Raw genomic sequence first — 11,678 nt, 5'->3', positions numbered from 1 at the left:
CTCTCTGCTATTCATCATCCGTTGTCATATGCTCCCAGGTCTGTTATTTTAGTTCTCCCAGTTTAGGTGTCTTTAGTTGTTTGTTATACCCCACTGTTTGTTTGCTTCTACACCTCTGTAAATAAAACCACCGGTATCTCATCCACTGCCTGCATCTTGGGTCCTCCTTCTAAATCCACACGGCTCGCCTCGGCAGCCGTGACAGGTTGAACATGTAAAACTTGCATGTGCCATTCTCCTCATTTTTAAACTTTAAAACTTGTTTTAAAACTTTTTTTTCTTTAAGTTTTTTTGGGGGGGTGGGATGGAAGCAAAGTTTGTGTGTCGATGTATTGTTGTTGTTCTTTGTTTGTTTTCTCATACTATCAAAATAAACTAAATTGATATGCAGTTTTTCTCTCTCACTTTCTGCCTCTCACTCTTTGTATTTACAGTGCAAACAAGATGGAGAGAAACATTGTCTACTGCCTGCTTTGTAAAAAGCCGCAACAGTCCATTCGCACACACCTGAGCAGAGTGTGCCTGAAAGACTGCACACCACAGGAATGTGAGGAAGAAGCTTCCAGAGCCATTGCTTCACAGAAGCTGTTTTCTAATGAAGGTAGAGTCTGGAACTTCTCAGAGCTCCAGGAGTACTGCAAGGATGAAGAATCTTGCATTAAACTCTGCACTCGCCTTCAAACACGTGGATTTATCATCACGAACAGTCCCCAAGCGTTTTCGACAGTTGTGCCAACAGCGAGGTATGATGACCTTATTGCCACTTCCACATATTGGATGACACATACAAACTTTCAATAATGTCTTACCTCTGTCACATTTGCAATAGGTCTGATAAGAAGGAAATTCTTGCCGTGGCCAAGAAGGATATTGAATATTTCCACACAAGACTTTCTGGCGGTGATTGCATCCCCACATATGCAATGACTACCTTCAGACAGTACTGCGAGGCCATCCTGATTTTACAACATGGACTGACAGGAAATGCTGTTCAAGAACTTTGTGTAAGTGCGCCACCAACAACCAAAGTGCACGATAAGTGAAATGACAGCTGATGTAAGTCTGTATTTCTTTAAGCTCCAACACCTTTTTTTTTACATACACAGGTAGAGGACTGGATGGCGCGGAAAGCAGTAGCTGATGGTGTTGAGCTGAGTGGTAACTTGAAGATAACCAGCCAGGAAGAACAAGTAAGTCATTCATTCTCAGCAGCGACTCTCTTCTTGCTCTATAGGCACCTTGTGAATTGATTTTATGAGATATTTAACATTGATTCCTTTTTTTCTCTGCAGTTGTTGGACTGCTATTTTAGGAACATCCGTCCAGTGTCCTTGGAAAATCAAATTGCTGGCAGCGATGACAGGGGCAAGTTCTTCCTAGGAGAATGTGGGGTCCCACTGTCCAACCCATCATTAGATGTAAAACGCCTGAAAGCGAGGTGAGTGCTTGACCTAACTGGATCAATAGCATATTAAGAAAGATTTGTTTCTTTGATCTGACAGAGAAACCCTAACCCTGGACTCATAACAGTCAGCCACATATGTTGCTGTATGTCAGAGATGTTCGCCCCTTGTATTTTGGTTTTTTCATCTCTCTTGGCTCTAATTAATTTGCATGCATTAAAAACCACAGATACCTGAGCACTGAACCTGGGGATGCTATGGCTGAGTCAGCATCAAGCTCAGTAGGAGGACTACCGACACCAGGACAGGCCAGGTACACTTTTTTTTAAAAATATCACACACTACCACAAGTCAACCTGTGTTACACGTTTCCACATTTAAAAACTTTTGATGGATTTGATGCATCCCCTCCTCTACACCTTTCATGTAGCACATCATCTACGCATCTGCCACTCCAAGAATGGGATGCCTTCCTGCAGGCCTTCCCGGTCACGCTGACTGGAGAGCCACCATCCAAACGGCAGTGTGTACAGGCTGGCTTTCTACAGCACAGACACCACTACAAGAAATGGAGGGATATTCAGCTGAAGAACAGAGTTGGGTACATTCTCGGTAAGGCCTGGGCATGTCATGTTAATGGAGCTGCTTCTGTTGCATTGCTTTGTTTGTTTTGTATGTATTTCAGAATGAAAATACTTTAATAATCTCTAAGAAAATTATGTGGAAATACACTTGTGTAGAGACAATAGCAGTAACAGTCTGAACTAATTAAATAATACAATACATGTAAGTTCAACCGACTCAATGTTGTACACCCAAATATACACAGATAGCTCAATTATAAATATATGGAATATTTTAAGGTACAAATACGTGATTGACTAAAATGCATATGGTTGATTTTTCATTTTTAAGCCGCAATAATCACTTGCATTATTTCTTGTACATCGCTTTGTGACCACTTCATTTAGGTCAGTCAGTTGGCAGAAGAGGAAACCCACCTCAGCCTGCACGTGTGCAGATGGCTTTGGACAAGGAGAAATGGGACACCAACAAGCCCACTGTCAATGCCATCTTGCAGGCCTGGGTTGCTCCGCAGCCCAGTATGCAAGACAACCAGTCCCTCATGTCTTCGATTGCAGAGCAGAAGTGGAAGGGCCTGGCTTTGCAAGACTTCGGGGAACGGAAGGGCAAAGGTAAAATGCACACAACATTTAGACAAATTGCAAGTGAACGTTTCTAAGAGCCCTGTCATGACCGATGGTCTCTTTCAACTTACAGGTGTGATCGCACTTATGCCTTTCCACAAAGGGGATATAGTGTGCGATTACCACGGGACATATATCACTGAAGCAGAAGGGAAACGGAGGCCCCAGTCGGGGTATCTGTTCTTCTTCAGGGACGAGTGTGACCGAGGGATGTGCATCGATGCCACTGCATTCCCCTGTGCCTGTCATCCCGACATTGACACCTATGGGAGGCGAATGAACCATTCCCGGAAAAATCCAAACACCAAGCCACAGAAGTTTACAATGAACTTCCCTGCAGGACCTCAGGAGACAATACTTTTCATTGCCCTGAAGGACATCGCAGTTGGTGAGGAGGTATTATGGGACTACGGGGTAACTCGGAAATCTTATGGTGGTGAAGGGGAAGACTTGGAGTGGCTGGACAGCTGACTTTCATTTTATCTGTTCTTTTCCTCTTCTCTTTGCATGGGCTTTTTTTATGTAGTGATTTTATTCTAAAAAAACACAGATGTTTTTACATTGTCTTGCATGTAATTTAAATGTGGTTTGAGGGTTTTTTGTTTTGTTTTAATTTACGTATTGAAATAAAGTGTGATGTTTCCAAATTTAACTCTGCTTCATATTGTATTATTTACGTTCACCGTTTCGTGTTTTATTGTGAAAGTCTTGTGTTTCCATGTTCAGGTGTCTGGTTTTGCTTCCACTGTGGCTCCATTTTAATTTCTCATTTGTGTTCCCCGCGTCTTGACGCCTCCTGAAGAGCATGAGGATTAACATAGCCAAGGCAATTATGAAACACGTCAGGTTTACAGATGAATAATAACAATAATAATAATAAATGTGAGATACTAGCTCTACATGAGTGTCTCCTGCAGTTAATATGTAATACACAGATGAAAGATGAGGTGAGATATCTAGGCATTATCTCTTGTCATTTGCAAAGATTAACTACTAACAGAAAATAAGAATATCTCAATAATAGACTTAGAATTTTCTATTCTAACCCTAATTTTAAACAGGTGCCTGCAGATTTTTTGGGAGAATTTGGACAGTCTGTCTGACATCTGCATTTGCTCATATTTGTTTAACAGCCCGGGTCTGCGCTCAGGTGTCGCACTTTGGATAAATAAGAGCCGCTAAGTCTGACGTGAAAGTCATTTCTCAGTAGTCAAGTACGCGAGTCCGTACAGCGCAATCGTTTGAAAGTGTACTTGATGACATTTCTGTTAGAGTTTTTACTGCCACCCCCTCTTAATTTAAATATGAACAGAAATTACACAGATAATTAAAAAATGTATTTTAAGCACGTTGGGACCATTAGCTTACATGTTTTCAGTTTTATTTGTCATATGCAAGTTAGCACAGGGTCAACATTGCAATGAAATGTGTTTGACGAGCAGCAGTCACTCAGCAGCATGATACAGTAGGAGAAAATATAAGAAAATAAAATAATAAGAAAAAATAAAAATAGTAAGGAGCAAAATATTAGAGAGACATGGTAAAAGAGAAAAGATGACTAAATATATATTTATCTATAAATATAAATATATGTACACTAGTGATTAAATAAGAAAATCTTGAAAAGAAATATGACGGGAGGGCAGATGGGATATTGCACAGGAATGAGCAGCAGAAAATTACAGTATTGCACTTTTAAATATAAATATCAATGACAATAACGTGGAGTGACCAGTGCAGATTAAACATTATATGTATTATGAAACAGGTGGTTTGGTGACAGTGGTCCAGGTAAATGCTACATGGACACCTGATCAGAGGACAAGGGCTTAAAAGGTGTCTGTGTGTCTGTATGTTTCTATAATTGTACATATGGAGGACAGATAGCTGCATCGATGTGTTGCTCATCAATGACCAGCAATTAAGGGAGAGATACCAAATGACAGTTTGTAAAAAGATGGCATTACATCCCAAGCCTCCACTGTCCCAGTAACAACAGATTACCATGGAGAATATGGTTTTCAGCTGAGATTTCAGAAGGGTGGTAAAGCAAAGATGAATACATAAATAAATAAATAAAAAATAAAAACAATAATGAAAATGTCATTCTGCCTAATTCAAAATTTCCTAAAACCATACTGGCTGATCAGTTACCGTACAGTGAGATACCGTTTTCTTACTCAAGTACATAAAGGTTGGCTAGATTATAAGAGCGAAAGGTGAACAGTGAAGCTGTTAGTATGTTACTTGAAATTATAAAAAATGGACTTTATAAAATAAATACCTAAAGGTTTTTCAGAAATTATTACATAGAATAACAAAGCCATACTTTTACATATACTGAAAACTAGGGCTGGGCCATATTATACCGTTCACGGTAATACCGGTATAATGTTAGGCTACGATAGGAAAATGAAATATCGCGATAGAATATGAGTAAAACGCGCATGCGCAGTGCCTTTGTTTTCATACGCACATGGCCGATTGTTGAGTGAAACAGATGAACCAGAATTGGTTTGTAAAAATGGTGCAACTTCAGTGATGTGGAACTGGTTTGGTGTTTGTCCGTCAGATACACGACAAAGCACATTTTTTTTGCAGAACATGCAAGCGGCCGTCGGACTAAGATGCCCTTAAATCTGGGAGTAATCTGGGTCCTAAACTCTTAGTGATGCTTCAGGTCAAACGAACACTGCAGCATCACTAAGAGTTAAAAACTGTCTAAATTCTTTCATCTTTAATAAAACGATCAGCATTGCTGCTTTACCAGGTGTAACTATGAAGTTTAACTTCCAGGCATCCATGAAAACAAAATGTATTACATTTACAGGCGATCGTGGCTCAAGAGTTGGGAGTTCGCCTTGTAATCGGAAGGTTGCCGGTTCGAGCCCCAGCTTGGACAGTCTCGGTCGTTGTGTCCTTGGGCAAGACACTTCACCTGTTGCCTACTGGTGGTGGTCAGAGGGCCTGGTGGCGCCAGTGTCCAGCAGCCTCGCCTCTGTCAGTGCGCCCCAGGGTGGCTGTGGCTACAATGTAGCTTACCATCACCAGTGTGTGAATGTGTGTGTGAATGGGTGGATGACTGGATATGTAAAGCGCTTTGGGGTCCTTAGGGACTAGAAAAGCGCTATATAAATACAGGCCATTTACCATTTAACGGAGTTAGAAGCTAGCAGGAAGCTAGCGGAAGTTAGCTCGCTAGTTTCGCTAGTTACCTAAGCATGATATAGCATGTTCTGACTGAGAGATTTCTGAAAAAAATCAAACGTACAGCTCTGCTATCACTTCCAACATAAATGAAGACAGGAAACTAAACAGCAGTGACGTTTGTAGGGTTACTGAAGTTGGGCTAGCTGGTATATAATGATGTGCTACGTGATCACTAGTGACACAGCTATGTTAGCATAACATAAACAGTGAAGCTGGAGGACGAACACTAACATTTTTCCACTTATAAAAGTTAACGTGAAGGTTCTTCATGGTTAGAGACAAATGCAATCGCATGGCAGGATGCTGTAAACGGACCAAACTTCAGTCAGGAGAACAACTGAGATAATCCATCCACAATACGAGGTTAGTCATTAATATACTGCAACAACATGGGAATAGAGCAGCTGCCAGAGAATTCAACATTAATGAATCAATGGTACAGAAGTGGAGGAAGCAAGAAGAATGAGTTTAATAAAGTTTGATTTATCTGACTGCTTTGTTTCGCTTAATGTGCCTTATAATCCCGTGCACCTTACGGTCCGAAAAATACGTACTGCACACTGCAGTTTAATGTTGCAAAGCACCTCTTTTTAACTTCAGTGGATATTATACATGGTTATGCTCAGGATATGTCAGCCCATTTCTACTGGAAATGCCTTTTGGTTAAACTTTCAGCAAGGAATTTGCATTTGCACTGTTACATTTTTATAAAGCTTTAATGTACATAAAAACCAGCTTCTTGTTTAAGTGAAAATAAATGGAAGGTTGTCTTTTTGCGCTAGTAATGTTGTGGAGTTGTATTTTGTCTCGCATCAATTATATCGTCAGTTATATCGTTATCGCAAATTTTCAAATATATATCATGATAAATATTTTTGGCCATATCGCCCTGCTCTACTGAAAACAAAAAAAGCTTTATCTTAAATGTACATAGTATCAGGGTAGGGGAGCTTGAAAGGAGCATGAAGGGTTTATATTCTCGATTTATTGGTCCTTTCCCAGCGGAAGCAAAGTTAAATCCTGTTACCATTCAGCTGGTTCTGCCTATTAAGGTGAAGATGGATAATATTTTTCATGTCTCCCAGGTGAGGCGAGTTTGTGCAGAAATAAGTGTGTGTGTGTGTGTGTGTGTGACAGAGAGACAGACAGAGAGAGAGAGAGAAATCACCAAGCACTAAAATTCAAATTTTGCACTGCAGACCTCACAGTGTCTGTCTGTCTGTGTGTGTGTCTGTGTTTGTGACAGACAGAGAGAGAGAGAGTGACACTTGCTGTGTATTTAAAAAACAAACGAAAGACAATGACAGACGCAGAAAATTTAACTTTTTTTTTTTCATTTTCTCTCACAAATGTTTACAAAAATAACATACATTATTTTCATCTCAACAATGATTTTTTAACAGAACATGATGTCAAAAACAGAATTATCAGATATATTTACAAAGCGAACATTTATTGTTTGATTACAAGAATTACGTTTTCAAAGCAAACAAGGTAAAATTAACAATTTTGGAAACATGTTTACAACCGTAACATGGCATCACACTCGTGTAACATGGGGAAAAAAATCAAAACTTAGTTTAAAAAAAAAAGACAATAAGTTTTTCATCACACCATAACTTGAAAAAGCACTGGATTGGTGAATTCTGTAACACCAATTCTTTATTTGTCCAACATTGACACCAAGTGCAGTCTTTTCTTGACAAATGCCTGGTAAGACCGGGCAGACAAGCCTGCAGCCTTGCAATCCCGCACATACTGTGCATATGCATTCTTTACCCTGACTGAAGGGTCCGTGTTCACAAAGCCTATCTCTATGTCTGACCAACGCCTGCTGACATTGGCAGGGATGAACACTGCGCTTGTGCTCACAACCTGAGGCTCTTCATCCTCCAGCAGGACGGGAAGTTCCACATGATCAAGCTCCAGTTGCAGTGTTGGAGGCTTCTTCTTTGGATGCACTGGCTGGATCACCATACGATATGGGATGTCGTAGTACAGTTTGTACAGGGTGAATCCAAACGTACGCTGACATGGAGATGTAGACAGAATCTTACATTTCTGAAGGTCCGCTTGACTGACCTTTAGCTCGAGTAGCAGATCCTTGATTTTCTCAAAAGATACGAAATCCCGGTTCATCAGGAGGCCAACTGAACTCACCAGAACGAGAATTTTCTTCTGAGTTTCAGGATCGATCTGTTTTGGAAGCCTTTTCAGTACATCGACCAACCATGGCATGCCATGTTCCTTGTATCTGTCAAGATTCCGGGCATAGCAAAGCGAACGTCGCTCCATCTCCATTGCAATATCTCCAACCATGGCTGATGACTGTGCCTCCACTGAAGGCTGTTGGTCATCGTTGTGGACTTCAACAAAGTCAACGAAGTTCCAAGTTGCCTTACGGGTTCCCCGGAGATCACGAAATTTCAAGTCGGGGAACCACCTGATCTTCATTTCAACGAAGCCAGCCTTCAGGCATTCTTGAACATCTTTGCCACAATCTTCAATGAGCACCCTGGCCCTGGAGAAGGTGAAAGGTGTTGGAAAAGAGTCCCTTATGGCGAGGTTCTCAACCAATGCGGAAAGGTTGACGTGTCCCTTCAAATTCTCAGGGCACTTGGCTCCCTGGAGCGCAGCGACGGGGATCTCTTCATTTCGCCGAAAAATATCTTGCAGCAGAAGGAGGAGAAGTGAGGGACCAACTATGGCAGGCTCACACCCCATGTTACATGTGAGGGAAAACACCCTGCGAACTCGAAGAACCTGTAGGGGATCCTTGGTCCAGTGTAACAAAGGGGGAGGTGTGTCCTCAATTGCTGGCCCAGTTGCAGGGCCAAGCGCCATGAAGCCCCGGACATGTGTGGCACTGAATTCATGCCGAGAACTTGTGCCCAGGGCAGAGGAATACACAATGTCAACGTTAGACAAGGGGTGTCCATGGAATGCCTCTTCTAGTGCTATTTCTAGCTGAAAGGCTCTCCACGTGGGCAGAAACCCACCTTTGCCCTCGTGCTGTTGGCCCAGCTGCCAGAGCTCCTCAACCATGTGGGTTAGACACTGCGAAAGGACAGACTGGAGGCTTAACTCTTCCTCCTTCCATTGGAAAGGTACGAGCATTGGGACGTTCTCCAATAACCTTTGGATATTAGGAATCCGGAAGAAAGAGTGAGCAGGAATGGGTTCCTTCAGTACTCCTAAATGCTCTTCATCCAGCCCCTGGACCATCTCAATGCGCAAGGGGTAGTTGCATTTGGACTTGATGGCAAGGTCCTGCATGTGGACGTAGTAATCCTCCGCACGTGTGTGAATAGCTTTCTGGTAGTTGGGGTGGCTCAGCCCACAATTCACTATCAACCCACTTACTGGGTGTCGGAAGGTTGATTGATAGTGGGTGTGTGGACTGGACACGTAAAACTGCCAAAAGGTGACAAACGGCAGACTGGCAATTTTAGCCAAAGCTGGAGCAACATCCAGCTCATGTTGATCCAGCACTGTCTGAAAGTTTGCACACTCGTGCATGGACATGGCGGTGAAAAGTGTTGCTCTTGGCCCAACCAACAACTGTAAACCAGCTCTAGACCAAAAAAATTGGGTGTTGGTGTCATCTGGAATCACATTGCACGCCACATGCAGAGAACACCGAACGATATTCTGGAAATCTGTGATTTTGGATAAAATGAGTGGTTCATGTGACTTTTGGCCAAACTTGTAAACAAAAAAATGGAGATCCAATGTCGGATGTTCAAGCAACAAATCCTTGGACTGATCAATAGTACAAAGCACGAACTCTTGATCCTGAGGTAGGACATTCATGTACCCTTTGTTCTGCAGGACTGTCTTCTGTACAGAGGGTCGATCAAGATCTCCCACTGGGAGGGTTCTAAGACTCTTCACAAAGTTGACCATCATACCATTGATGAGTTCAATGGTTTCTGTGAGAAAATATCCCGGGGACTGACAGGCTTTGTCCACCTTAACAAGGGATCTGGGAATTGCAACAACATGCAATTTATAACCTTCGTCCAGCTCAATAAGGTCGATGCCTCGAACCTTGTGTAGCACTTCCAGGCCTTGAATGGAAAACTTGGTGAGATCCAAATGTTTCTTGATTAAATGCCAAGAATTGCGCAGTTGTTGGATCCGGTACAGAGAAAGGTTGAACTTTGAAAACAACAGCTTCAACCTTTCCAGGAATTTCAGTTCGATAACGATGCCATCGAAATCAAACTGAGCATCTAGTTGCTCATGAGCATTGTCAATAGTACTGGCCTGCAGAGGAATGAGGATCTCTGGGTCAGTAAGGAAATCTGAAACACTGGAGGAACTCAAAAATGCTGTGGCCAAACCATCCATGTTCTCCCTAGCAACATCCTCCATGGCTGGTGGAATCTGGTAAGTAAAAAGAAAAAAATTGGGTAAGTACACACAATAAAATCAGGTAACACACACACAGCAGGTAAGTGCATACACACACACACACACACACACACACACACACACACACACAAACAGCAGGTAAGTGCACTGTGTTGTGGTTTGCAGTGTTTTGTGTTGTTTTCACTTTAAATTTGTAAAAGGAAAAAGCTGAAAATTTAAATAGTTAAAAGTTTAATTGTGAATAGTTGATTTTTTTTTATATGATTTGTTTATTACATTTTATGTAGAGTGAATAAATAAGAGTATATTTACGGTGGCCCCTAGAGACAAAGCACATACAAACTTCAAATCACGTACGAACGCTGAAGCATGTACAAACTCCAAAACACGTAAAAACTCCAAAACACGTGAAAACACGTAAAAACTCAGAAGCACATAAAAACTCAAAACACGTACAAAAGACAACAGAAGTTGAATAAATAAGAGTATATTTACGGTGGCCCCTAGAGACAAAGCACATACAAACTTCAAATCACGTACGAACGCTGAAGCATGTACAAACTCCAAAACACGTAAAAACTCCAAAACACGTACAAAAGACAACAGAAGTTGAATAAATAAGAGTATATTTACGGTGGCCCCTAGAGACAAAGCACATACAAACTTCAAATCACGTACGAACGCTGAAGCATGTACAAACTCCAAAACACGTAAAAACTCCAAAACACGTGAAAACACGTAAAAACTCAGAAGCACATAAAAACTCAAAACACGTACAAAAGACAACAGAAGTTGAATAAATAAGAGTATATTTACGGTGGCCCCTAGAGACAAAGCACATACAAACTTCAAATCACGTACGAACGCTGAAGCATGTACAAACTCCAAAACACGTAAAAACTCCAAAACACGTACAAAAGACAACAGAAGTTGAATAAATAAGAGTATATTTACGGTGGCCCCTAGAGACAAAGCACATACAAACTTCAAATCACGTACGAACGCTGAAGCATGTACAAACTCCAAAACACGTGAAAACACGTAAAAACTCAGAAGCAGGTAAAAACTCAGAAGGACATAAAAACTCAAAACACGTACAAAAGACAACAGAAGTGCTCCAGGATAGCCGGAAAACCCATCACTAACACACACACAGCAGGTAAGTGCACGCACACACACACACACACACACACACCAAAAATTACTGAACTTACCTTAAGGTCCAAAGAAGATAAATCCCCAATGAAGAGAGCTGTTGATGGTCTGAATGTTAGGTCCAAAATGAGTGAACTGAGAGGTGTTGCCCTTTTATAGGTGGTGTTTCTCAATGTAGAAATAAGTTTTGAGGTTTACTTCTTTTTTCAAAAAGTTATTGACAAGAAGAACTTTAATGTCTAAAATTACACAAACACGAAATTTGTCTGTGGGACCATTTTTGGTCATTTGCATTTTTCAATTCCAAGTAGGGTTGCCAACTCCC

General features: G+C 41.3%; 1 protein-coding gene across 1 annotated transcript; it reads left to right on the top strand.

Moving 5' to 3' along the window:
- Window positions 1-444: 444 nt before the first annotated feature.
- Window positions 445-3,082, top strand: LOC146612660 (uncharacterized). Its single transcript, XM_085343336.1, has 8 exons — window positions 445-743; window positions 830-1,004; window positions 1,107-1,190; window positions 1,293-1,438; window positions 1,633-1,716; window positions 1,834-2,015; window positions 2,375-2,599; window positions 2,685-3,082. Exons 1-8 carry the CDS (start codon window positions 445-447, stop codon window positions 3,080-3,082), a joined length of 1,593 nt encoding a protein of 530 aa, XP_085199462.1.
- The last annotated feature ends 8,596 nt before the right edge of the window (window positions 3,083-11,678 follow it).

Source organism: Diplotaxodon limnothrissa, linkage group LG19 (assembly GCF_057381915.1).
Source record: "Diplotaxodon limnothrissa isolate DT_005_m linkage group LG19, D_limnothrissa_male_GT1.1, whole genome shotgun sequence".
NCBI lineage: Eukaryota > Metazoa > Chordata > Actinopteri > Cichliformes > Cichlidae > Diplotaxodon > Diplotaxodon limnothrissa.
The sequence above is the reverse complement of the archived record's forward strand: the minus strand, read 5'-3'. Positions and strand labels throughout refer to the sequence as shown.